The sequence below is a fragment of the Simochromis diagramma genome, unplaced genomic scaffold (genome assembly GCF_900408965.1).
Source record: "Simochromis diagramma unplaced genomic scaffold, fSimDia1.1 OVJJ01000216.1, whole genome shotgun sequence".
NCBI classification, from domain to species: Eukaryota; Metazoa; Chordata; class Actinopteri; order Cichliformes; family Cichlidae; genus Simochromis; species Simochromis diagramma.
This window is the reverse complement of record NW_024386883.1, coordinates 2,067,463-2,080,123: the sequence shown is the minus strand read 5'-3', so window position 1 is coordinate 2,080,123 and position 12,661 is coordinate 2,067,463. Positions and strand designations below refer to the sequence as shown.

At 40.8% G+C, this 12,661-nt stretch overlaps 1 protein-coding gene across 1 annotated transcript in view; it reads left to right on the top strand.

The window, feature by feature from the left end:
* The first annotated feature begins 371 nt into the window (after nucleotides 1-371).
* ephb4a (eph receptor B4a) overlaps nucleotides 372-12,661 on the top strand; it is a 40,758-nt gene continuing 28,468 nt past the window's right edge. The window contains exon 1 of the mRNA XM_040032936.1: nucleotides 372-1,344. Within this exon, the coding sequence (XP_039888870.1) occupies nucleotides 1,266-1,344 (79 nt within the window). The 5' untranslated portion in view covers nucleotides 372-1,265. The remainder of the gene's footprint in view (nucleotides 1,345-12,661) is intronic.

Genomic DNA, 12,661 nt, shown 5'->3' with positions numbered 1-12,661 from the left:
AGCATTCCAGAAAAGAAAAACAAGATACCAGCTGAGTGCGAAACTGAGATGCGCAAAGAAATGAAGTGCTTCCTATAGCGCCATATTTTAAGATATTTTTATTCAACAAATGTGTGAAATTACAAACATGTTATCAAACAGACACCAAATATATTAGTTTGCAAATAGGAATTTATTTGTCAAAACAATGAATGGTAAGTTGTGAATCATGTAAAGGTCATATATTCTCTATTTAGATCTCTTTTTCCCCAACTTGCTGGTTCATTCGTATAGAATGTTATCGGCTTATATAATTTTATTTTGAAGGTGCTTGCCGGAAATTCCATAACTTTCTTTTGACCTACGCTTTTGACGCTGCTGTTATGGTAACGAGAGTGGGCGGAGCTTGCCCGTGCCATTCGACTCTGGGTTTGATGCGGTGTTGAAGTCCTTGGTGACCAGCTTACAGTAGTCAGAGCCACGAGCGCCCAACTTTTGATATCCAGCGCACATTCAGTTCGCTGACTTACTCAGAATACAAAGTAGACGTTTTCTTCCAGTTTCAGTCTAATTTTTCGAGTAAAACCAGGCCAGCTTAGACCTGTCGCGCAATATATCCCCACCACCTTTCGTTGGGTTTTTTTTTCCCCCGCAGCCAAATAGTCTGGTTGCTGAAGGAATTAAAAAGGAAATTAAATCAGACTTTTTTTCCTGGATATTTTTCCCGAACGTGGAGATGTGGAAGAAGGTATGAAGCGACTGCTATGTGAGGACTAAATGTGCATCTAACAGATATGCAGTGAGGTGCCCTGGTTGCAGTCTGCTCGGTCATCGAGCTGAGGGGGGAGAATCTTTCTCTTTTTTAGGGGGAGAAGTCGTGTGGTGCACAAAGAGCTTATTAAGCCGAGCATACAAGTTTTTTTCTTAACCATGCAGCCCGTGTGCTGACAGAGGGCTGAGCCTCACGAGGAGTTGCAGCACCGCGGTTTGTTTCTGCCTGTGTGTGTGTGTGTGTTTTTTCTAGACTTTCACCACAACACAAAGTTGGACAAGTTTTGAGCCTGCTTATAAACGCTCACTGTCAACGGAGCCACGCACGGACAGGCGTTAGTCAAAGTGTGCTTTCTCTCTGCGGCACAGTGTTGAGGCTTTTACTGAAGTCCAATTTAAATGCGGACTGGTTTTCGGTCAGTGGGTGCACAGCCGAGCTGCCAGTCGAGTGGCTGCCAGCGCCACTTGGTTTTTAATTCAAGTCTCTTCATTTTTCACCTTCTGGTAACGACACCATGGAGCTGATATACCAGAGCATTGTCCTGCTGGGGTGCATCTTCCTGGACTGGGCTCTTCTGTCGACTGCAGATGAAGGTGAGTGGGTTTTTTTCCTCTTAAATATTTATTTATTTTCATATTATTATTATTATTATTATTATTATTTTCTTGACGTGCTGCCCACACTTGTCTGGGTGAGTGAAATGTCCAATTAGCATCACATCCCGTCTCTTACCAGCGGGAAGTGTCGTAAAACCACAATGCATTTTAAAAAGCATGCTGTGCAAAACACCACACAAGTCATTTTTTATCCAAGTAATCGCAGAAAAATCACGGCCACAAGCTCACTGTTACTGATAAATAGCAGTAAGAATGTCACTGTAGACATTGTGTTTGCAAGAAATGGCTTTTTTTCTCCTCCATCTGGCAGTGGATTATTTAGTTTGTTTTGACAGAACTGTGTCACCGTGGTGCCAATCAATATTGTTTTTTTTTTGTTTGTTTTTTTACAAGCTCCTTGTGGCTTCAGAAAGGCCATTTCTAAGACCAGCTCACTATTGTTTTTTTTTTTTCTTCTTTTTTCACTTTCAAGTCATCACAAGGTTCCCACTCTGCTTCCTGGGGGATCATTAACCAGCTTACCTTAAAATCAATACTAAAACATTCAGTGGATAGAGGCTAGTACAGGCGTGGTGTGGTTTTAGTGGGTTAATGTAGAGTGCTTTTAAACTTTTACATTAAGCCCTGGAGGGAAAAAGGAAATCAAAACAAAACAAAAAAAACCTCTCACATTTCATATCAAATGTGTAATCTGGATCATAATTTCTATTCAGTTCTGGCAGCAGGCTTGACATTAACAGGCAAATTGTCCTGGATCAGCTTTGTGAACCATGAAGGGGGAGAAACAAGGCAGCCTGAAATTATCTGTCATAATGTTAAAGAAGATGATGGTTTCAAATGGTCTGGTTTTTACAAGGGAGTATAGCTCCACATCATCAGCATAACAACAGGGGCAGTGTCTGGATAATTTGCTTAATGCAAGGGTGGAAGAGTAACTCTGAGTGAGCCACGCTGACAAAAAGCAGAGGAGGCTGAGTGTTTATTTGTTCCTAGTCTTCTAACACGTCTCTGTCTTATTGTGACATTAATAGGGAAGTTTCGGCTACGCGGAGGGTACTGCAAACTGATTTAAGTTTGTTAAGGCTGCTGCCGAAACATCTCTCTGCAAAAGCCATTTATAGAAAATGGTCTTTGGAAATAATAGGCCTGTGTTTACCGAGGATCAAAGGATCACAACTGGGTTTCTTTAAGAGCTGTTGAACTGCAGGGTCTTTAAAAAGTACCTTACTGCTGTGTAGGCTGCTCGCTCCTGTTCACCTGCGAGGACTACGTTTTATTCCACGTTGTGCTTTTTCGTTTTTGGCACTGCTTATAACTTTGCACACAGCACTGTAGTCATATTTGCTCACTGGCTCACAGCTAGTATGTTTATTTCCCTCTCCATCACTTGTTGGCATTAGTTAATCAAGGCGAAATGACATGCGGTCTATATATTAAGTTAAAGCAAAATGCTGGCGTTTCTCTTGTCGTTTCCCAACACGTGCTTCTTCAGGTAGTTTTACTAATTTTACCATTCACCCCCCCCCCCCCCGCAAAAAACCCCAAACAAAACAATAAGGCTATTAAAAAAAAGCCCACTTTTTCCTGGGTATTTCCATTCCAATCGAAAACCGTTCTAAACAGGAACTCCATGTACATGCATGACTTCACATATACAGTGCTGTGAACACAAATCTGTCAGCTGCATCTGGTTTGAGGCCTCAACCCTCCCTTCTTACTGAGGCTTCCAGTTTGGCTTCATGCTGTACATACACATGGATGTGGCGTACATGACATGGCCCGCAGTTTTATTAAAGGGCTTTTAAGGATTGGATTTGCCACTTGTGCACGCACACCCGTCACATGTAGAAGTTAAATTACTGCAGCTACCGAGAGCCTGAATTCTTGCGGGGAAAACTTTGTTGACTTTGTATTTTGAGAGCGTAGTATGGGATTTTCCCAGACACTTAATTTTGGTCAGTTTTCTGGGAGTTCGGAATTTGGCCGTTAGAGGAGCTGGAGATTCTCCTCCAGCTGGAGCAGCAGGTTTTTTGCAGCTGAGACTTGACCTCTGACTCAACTGTCCATTTTTCTTCTTCAGTCTTTCTCTCTGGGACACAGCAGATCCTTAACCTCAGGCTCTGTGTGGGAGGTGACGTCCCACATGTTTTTGGTGTCAGAGTTATTGAGCATCTCCTGAATAGCTTGTCAACTCGTCTCCGCTTGACCTTTTCTGCGTATTTGCAAAGATGCTGGTTCCAAACAGGTGCGGCGCAGACAGTGGCGGTGAAGAACTGGCGTGTAGACGGGAGCCGAGGCCTCGTAGCACCTTGTCGGCCGGCTCTAGAACATCTGTGTCTTGCCAAGTGTGAACAAGATGTCTGGTTTTTCGTGTCTTGGGTAATGGCCCACTCCTCTGCCGGCACACTCTGGATCACTCCCCCCCTTGTTCTCCACCTAGTAGGGAATTCTGTAATGAACTGATGGGAGGGCAGATGAAGCTCACAGCTGCCAAATCTCTCCTCCTTTTCCAACTAAAGGATAAATGACTCATTTACACACACCACTTGGTTGTTCAGAGCATGGATCTCTCTTCCCTCTGTCTTTGTGAAGATTAAAACACAGACCTTTTGATCAGATAATTAGTTTGGCTGGAAATTAATACCACTCATTTTTTTTTTTTTTTTTTGGTTGAAATCTGCAGCGAGGATGAACACATGCAGGCACACCAGACAACATTTTTGTCTGCCTTCCACAGAAAACACATAATTTACAGAAAATTATAACCACGGGTTTAAAGTATTAACCGCTATTAATAATTCCCACTTATGTACTACAATTTTAAAACATATTTGACTTCATAAATGTAAGCCATAATGACTCCTTATCCTCCCACACGCACACTCAACCTAGAAAGTGCTCATTTTGTTTCTCTCCCAGCCCCTTTATATCTTTCATGTACAGTTTCTCTTTCTCAGCAATGCCAAGATGCAGCCGGTGACAGGACCACTGCAGTCTTTTCCACCTGTTCGGGTCCAGAGCTTTAATGATATGCCAACACTTATCACTTATCAGTTATCTCTTCAATCTTGTAATATGCGATGTGGCTTGAAGCCATTTTTGAGTGCTAGTGCACCTCTGTCACCCCTGTGATCATCTAAGAGGCTAGACGTAAATTCTTGATATGAGTAAATGCACTTAGTTGCAGCAGATTTAAGCCAAATTTCATAAAATTGGGGAAAATGGATTAATGTATATGTGTTTTGTTGTTGTTTTTTCTCTATCCATTATTACACCACTGCAATTCTCCAGCGGGGTGCCATTAAACTGTAATTAAGTAATTAAAGAATGACTTCAGCTAAAAACAAATGAAAACAGTGTGGAAAGCGTGATGGGGAAAGGAAATGGCGTTTATGTTGATTTCATGTATTAATTTGAGGAAGGTTGTGCTCATTGGTCCACACTGATCACTTTACTGGTTCTCTTCTATCCAGAACAACTTGTGCTTTTCTTTCTTATCAATACATCAACTTTCCATGTTAGCCAAGTGTTATTTTTTGTAATCATTTCTACGATTCACCTTCTTTTAATCAAAGTCAACTGCACGTAGGTTTAATTGGTAGTGGAGAAATGGCTCAGTTGATGACTAAATGTCTCTTGAACTTGACGTAAACAGTTTTGAAATCCATGTCCATCTCTCTTGAACGGGAATGGGAAGTACATCTGCAATATGGATTTTTTTTTTTTTTTTACTGCAGCTGTTACTTCCTTATAATTTACAAGTCATCTTTTCACATAATGCACAACAAGAGAGTGCAGCTGCCAGAGTAATATATTTGGTTGAGGCCTGGCTTGTTGGGTTGAAAAATACAGACAGCACTTTTTTAGCTTCTGGCGATGGAGCGAGGAGGGGGAAGTGTCATCCTGTCTCTTTAGCGGTTTCTTCCATATCACTTTCTCAAACCACGGCTACCCTAATGCTAAAGCAGGTGATGGTAACATCTTTTTGTGTGGCACCTGAAAAGATGCACCATCCACTGTCTATTCCAAACAATTGTTTGCACAGCTACAGGTTGGTGCCTTGGAGGCAAAGCAGTTAGTAATGAAGCCACTTTTAAAATAGTCAACTGCTTCAAAACGTATTGTGATACTTTATCTGCAGGTAGGCATCTTTATCGACAGAAGCGCCAAGATTTTTCACTAACGAAGTTAATGAAGCTCCTGTTCTATTTTGGTGCAGATGCTTAATTAATGTGATTAGCAGCACCTGTGGTTACCTACTATTTCCTGTCCACATGGCAAATTTTTGCTGAGTAGTAAAGGCACTGAAATTCTGGCATATTGTTAATTATTTCTGAAAAACTAATATAAAATTATTAAACCATCTGTTGAGACTATCTATTTTTCCTTATAAAATAGGCTAACCCCATTAGCTGACAAGTGGTGCATCTCCAAAGTGTTTTGGGTGAAAGTCACATGGAATGGCGAAGGTGAGACTACCCTCTAAAACCCAACGCCCATCATCGGTTTATTCTTTCTCCTCCTAGCTCGTCCAAGGCACAACTGCTGTGATGAATAGCGTAATGCCGCTCAGTCTAATCGAAACCCCAGTGTCTCAAATGGAGAAAGGATGTTTTTTCTATTTTTTTATCCGAGAGGCCTTACTTGAGCCTCAATCCTTTCTTTCACAGACATGTATCCTTTTCTTTTGCTACTCCTTCCACATCCTCTGTCTCCTTGATGTTTGACTGGTGCTATGCTGTTTTCTCTTGCTGACTGTCTCCCCTGCCGTGGAAATGTGGATCGTTTCCCAGAAATCCTTTTAAATGGAACCGATTTTTATAAGAAAGGGATTTGCATTTAAAGCAACCTCCCCCCTCTCTGAAAGCCTGTAGCCCATCATCCTCAGTACCTCAATCCGATGATTAGCTTCCTCAAGAGTTAAACAGGCATCTGAGTGCCACAAGTACTCTCAGTCCGTGTCTCTCTCGTTCCCTTTCTCCCCTCCTCCTCTTCAGAGAGGGATACATATGGCAGCTGGGAGTTGCAGGTGGATGATAGTTTAGCTTGGTGAGAGGATACACCCCCAGCCCATACATCCATGTCAGGCATTCACTTTGGAGAGCCAGTCTGTCCTCCACCCACACACTACTCTCTGAGAGTGGGACACAATGGGGACAGGCTGCAGCGGAGAGGGAATGAGGCCACAGCCTATCAGCCATAAGCACCAAGGAGAATGGCACTTTTAGAGGGATGGGGGTTCTCTTTGAAGTGAGTCAAGGAGAGATGGGCAGACCGGCATGAGTCAACGAAATGGAAAGAGCAAGTGCAGTGAGGGCAAGGAGGGTGCAAGTATGTGCACGTCTGCACAGCATATAATGAGCAAAGTTAGGTATACTGCCTATTTGCATTCTTTAATCACACACCTAGGGCCAGATATGAGAGATATATGCAATGGGCTAAATATGTGATTATAATAAAGGGATTAAGAAGGCCTTTAATTAGAAGACAACAACAGAGAAGGAGCTATTTATCGCGGGTCCATCTTTCTCATTTATCTTGCACACTAATCACAGTTCTCATTTGAGGCACACCGAGCATTGTGTTGGAAATAAATCCTTTGTGAAACGTTTCTTCATGCCATTGTTGCACGATACCTTGTGATGTTTTTGTCGCTACATTCGAAAATAGAATGAAGTCTTAACGGGGAAGAAGCAACATGAGGCCAGCGAGACATCTGAGGCTGGATGTGCAAGAATTGATTAAAAAAGGCAACCTTGATTTAACAACAAAAAAAAATTCTCTGCTTGAAGCACGCTCCATCAGTAGACTTGATTCGATTCGTGTCTGGGATATTTTTCCTCACTGCGTCAGAGGTTGACCTACATCTTCCGTTTGGCCATTTTGAGTTAAAATGCAACTCATTTGGTTCGACATCAACCTGGAGAGCACGTGCATATTTGATCCTACCTTCATGCACATGTACACATCTTGAGCGTGTCTCCCAGGTACTCCTTTCATATACCACTCTGAACCAAGTGGGCTCTGCTATATACGGCATAACATAGAAGCACTGCCGTGTAGCTGCCCTCCTACAGTTCTCACACAGCTTAAAGCTTTAAGAGAATGTCATGCTCCAAAATAGAGAGGGTCAAGAAGCATTAAACACCTTTCTTTTTTTTTTTTTGCAGCGTGGTATCTTAGTATCTAAATTTCTGTGGATTTGCCACACATGAAAAAGTTCTTTACCTTCTTGTCTTCCTTCATATCCACAAATAGCTGCTCAACCCCATCCAATCATTGCGCTGTTAAACTTTGTCCTTTTTTCTGTCATTGGACAAAAGCGTGGTTTTGCAATTCAAACAGTTTGCAAACTACTGAATCCGCCTCCTAATGAAACCATAATGTAGCTGGCTGAGGAGGCAAAATAATGCTCTTTGTACTCGAGCAAATAGCTCCACATCCGAAGATGAGTTTATCTTTATTCCAGATATATCGGTCACCGCCACACAAGCAGCCAATTGCAGCCTCGTAGCGGCAATTCGTGGCTCAATGGAAGAGAATTAACTCTCAGTTGGGTCTGTTGTTGGTTGAATGTGGGAAAAGTGTGATGTGTCAGAATAAAAGGGAAAATTCTCGCCGAGAGTCTGTTCTCTTGTATCTTTACTTAGATGTGTCAATCCTTAGATGGTTTATTTAGCTGGAGTCTGCACTGTTAGCTTCAAGCTGTCCACCTCCCACAGCAGATTAGTCACTGGGAGCTGTGAGAGTGTGTGTGTGTGTGTGTGTGTGTGTGTGCATGCATTTTCTTCTGCAATTTCTTCCCCCCAAAAATGAATTGGAGATTCTGCTTTAGTCGAGGCTTTGATAAAAACTCAGTTGTAAGTACAGCAGCAGACATTTTTGGGGCTCGTAGCGAGGTCGTTAGATGCATCACAGCAGTCGATGGCTCTATGTGGGTTTTTAATCTTTTCATCTAGAAAGATTTGAAATAATATAGGTCACCTGTTATATATTATTTTATAAAAGTAAAGATTTGCATGTCTTTTCTCTCCTTTATATATATTTTGCAGCTTCCAAAGCTGTAGTGCATCAATCTTTGTGAATGAAATAGTTGGGGTTTTTTTGTAGTCATGACTAAATGGAACAAAGCTCCAATCATGCTAATAATTAATCTATAGTTATCTAGCTTGCAAACTAGCTTGTCTAATTATTAAAAGACTAAGCCAGCACGGGGGTGGAAGAGTATCCTGCTGGTTAGGAAGATCATCCCAGATTTCGGCGCTGTGTGACTCCAAAGTATCCACTCTGCGGGGGTGCCAGCCTGTTACTGACCCAGACATCAGCCTTCCTGACAGGAGAACAAAAGTATGAATATCCTCTTAAGACACCGAGAAAGTGTTTGAAAACAAGAATGCAATTTGCACCTTCCCCTTTTTCTTTTGTCAGCTCTAGACTTTCAGTTTACGTTCTTCAAACTTTTAAGATGCTGACCTAAATTGAGGCTTGCGGGCATTTGAGAGCAGTGTTGACCACAGCGTGATGGTGTATGATGGGTCAGTTATAGGGCAATGAAGTGTCTTTATAAACTGGTCACACCTGAATTTGGACTATGAATATCTTCTGCTCTGGTTAAATAAGCAAATTAATTGCGTGCTGTAGGCCAAATGTTTATGCATGTTTGTAGAGATATTTTCCTTCTTCACTGTGATCGGTCTTGGAGTCGTTACTCAAAACGGCAATTATTACACATATTACACTGAACACTTTTAAGAAAAGTAATGCAGTATGTTACCTAATTACCCTTGGGAAAAATTAATTTGTTATACTATTCGTTACATTACCTACTCGTTACGCTGTAAAATAGCTGAAACACACTGTCTCATAATCACTGTTTAACAATATAAACCTCAGGCTACAACCCCACACACCAACACAAATCCCTAATGAGGACACACATCTCTAAGTTCTTTCTCTTAGTAGAATACAAAGCTGACAACACAACCAAGGGTGGTTACAACCTGACTGCTCATCTGTATGTTACCTGTTGAAATTCTGTATCTCAAAAGACAGAACTTCAGTGCTGATCCCAGCAGGCAGCATTCACTCAGCTTTCACTGTGGGTTCTTGACTATCTAATCCACACTCTAGGTTGCATTGCTATTTTCCTCCTCTGACACTCGAACTGAAATCAGCTGATTGTAGTGCAAATGCAAGACCCAGGATCAATAGGCAGGCAGACTAACAACTCCAAAGAATTGGACTACTTGGAAACAGTTTTCTTCAAGAACCGGTTCTCGATTCCCATCTCTCATCCAGGGTGATTTTTTTTTTTCCTGATGTATAACAAACTGAAAATTTGTGACATTTGTCTTTTTGCAGTCAAACGTGCAATTGTGGCAGTTTCTTCTACCAACTCTATCACAGGATTCAAGACCATTTTATACCCAAAGTCAATGTCAGATTGATGTTGTGGATAGACGTGATTTTTGCACGATTTTTTTTTAATCTGCTGCTTTGTGCCACTGCTGCTGCAGCTGGGTTGGAGACACATGTATGATGGTGTCAGTCATAATGATATGTCAGCAGAGAAGCTCAAATATTTACAGATTACACCGAGGGAGATATTGCGACAGTTTGAAAAGATTCAACTTTGTGGAAAAAACTTTGAAAAAACACTGTAAACATCATATTTAAATGGATGATTTTTCATTTAGGCAGTTTCTGTATATCTCTGTACTCCAGCAAATATCAGCCTTTGTATCAAAGAAAAACTTTTTATCTAAGGCACAGCTGTGCAGGCTTCCATAACAGAAAATGGTATTGTAAAAGTCTCAAGCACTAAAATGCACCGTCTAGTAAATGTCTGTTTTGTAAGATGCTTTGCTTTCACATCAAAATCCTTGATAATGAGTGATAGTCTTTCAAGATCAGAAGCTTGAACTGAAAGATTAAAAGGTGTAGTACCCTCGCAAAAACATACCATGGAGTATTAGGGCCACCATTTGTGCAGTATTAGGGAACAAATTTTGTCCATTGTGCAAATTTCAACAACAAAATACTATTTATAGAATAAAGAAAAAATAAGGTCAACTCCTTTAAGATGAATTTATGGCCCAGGTTAGCTAATGTGTTTGCTGTCCAGGGATAGCGGGTCTGTGTCCAGAGAGCCTTGTTGCTAGTTTGGGGCAGTGTACAAATTATGTGGCCACTACTGCTTGTACTGTTGTTGGTCCTTCAACAAGCCAAAGAAATCAGCAAATTTATAACATACTAGAAGCTGGAGCGAAACAAGTGGTAAAAAACAATGAAACATGTCCACTACAGTCCCCGTCTGTGCTTTCCATGCTTTATTTTTATATTTGAAGTTGTTGGGGTTTTTTTTTTTCTTTGCTCTTCCATTCCCGGTGAACTCCGATGTCACTCGTTTCCCTATTCCGGATCACTTGTCAACCAGTCAGCATTTGACAAATGCATACTTCATCTGCTTTCAGCAATGCAAGGTTTTGGAGAACAGTACAGGAGCATGTAATGTGGCTCTAAAAGGAAGGCGTTACTTGTCCTATCATATTTGCATTTGGTGCCTGCTTACAAGTTAATTTGTTTCTTTAATTCAGTTAACTTTCAGTAACTATCCTGTGTAAATAATGTTACATTTAAAAAAAAATAAATCAATACTTATAACCCTAATTTCAAGGAGCCTCCCTTCTCTTATCTCTGTGAGTAACAACAGGGAGCGTTCATAAAGAGAAACTAGATCAACATTTTGATGCATTTCTACATCAAAATGTAGGACCATGGCCACCTTTAATTGTCTTTTGAGATACAGAATTTAAGTTAAATTGCATAATATAGGTGATTTGAGGGAAAAGAGAATATGAGTATAAATAAGAGAAGACGAATGAAACGGGAGAATCAAGAAATCAGTCAGCTGACAGGATATACGTTGCAGGTATTTTTTCTGAATTGGATAGTTATTTGTCTCTTTTTTAAGCAAAAATGTCCAACCACGGAGCACTTTGCTTTTTTTTTTTTTTCTATGAGACTTTAAAAGCAAACAGATTAATTTTAAAGAGTGCATTAATCCATTAATCACCACTAGTGGTGGGGTTTCGTAATTATGGTCTCCAGATTTCAGTAAAAATGATGCATGATCTGTTCTGCCTCGAAAGTCAACACAATCAGCCAGCACCAGTAATTTGTCTTCTCTGTATTTTGGGCCTCATCAAGTTATGTGTCAGTCTTTCTAATTTTATACGTTGTACAGTATCCAAAAGCAGAATGGCATGTGGAATAGCAGAGGTTTTGAGAATTGCACTCTACCCTCCAAAATAAAAAAAAAAGTCTCATCAAGAAAATCTTTTTAACTTTTCCTTTGTAATTCATTCTTTCTTTTATAGGATTCTGGATCAGGAGGCCACCAGGGAGCTGGTGCAGCCCGCAACAATGTTCTCAAAAAGCCTTTCAGTTTTTCTCAGACTTGGGTTATTTTTGAAGAAGACTTGAGAAACTGGTGCCCATAATTGGAAGTAGCAGGAGGTGAATTCTCACAGTGGCAGATCAATATGCCAAAGAATGTGAAATATGCAGCAAGGCAATTTAACCAATCATGCTTTATAGAAGTGAGTGCAGGGCCTTACGTGTTTAAAACCTGAAGTTTTTAAATGTGTCTGCTTGGAATTTAATTTGGAATGATTAACAATTTGGGCAGAAAGAAGGACGATCAATTCCTTTTGCCGCTTCTTGCCAATATTAGCCAGTTGCTCGTGTTTGCGGAAGTCCATTGGCAGGTACTTTATTATAGAAGTACTCATAGATGTCAAATCTCCTTAAGTGATTTTTTCTTCTAGTTTACCTGCTTTGGGAATATACCTCACAGCTGTGTGTGTGTGTGTGTGTGTGTGTGTGTGTGTGTGTGTGTGTGTGTGTGTGTGTGTGTGTGTGTGTGTGTGTGTGTGTGTGTGTGTGTGTGTGTGTGTGTGTGTGTGTGTGTGTGTGTTGAGATAAAAAAGGACTGTTTGAGTCTGAGTTGCACAAGTGCTGTTCAGCAGTTGACACCACAGGTCAAGACTCATTATTCGTAGGTGGCAATATAAAAAAGCCACGGAGGCAAGCTGATGTCTCATATCCTCTTAACCTTAACCTCTCATTTTATGCCGTGGCTAAAACTTTTTCATACAATTGAGATTAGAGGTAAATATTCGCTGCGCGCTGACATGACTTGAATAAGTTAACAGTTTTTCTTTTCACTTAAACGCAGTTAATTAAGAGTGAATTACAGTGCATTACAGGTGCACCCTTTGATTCTTTTATG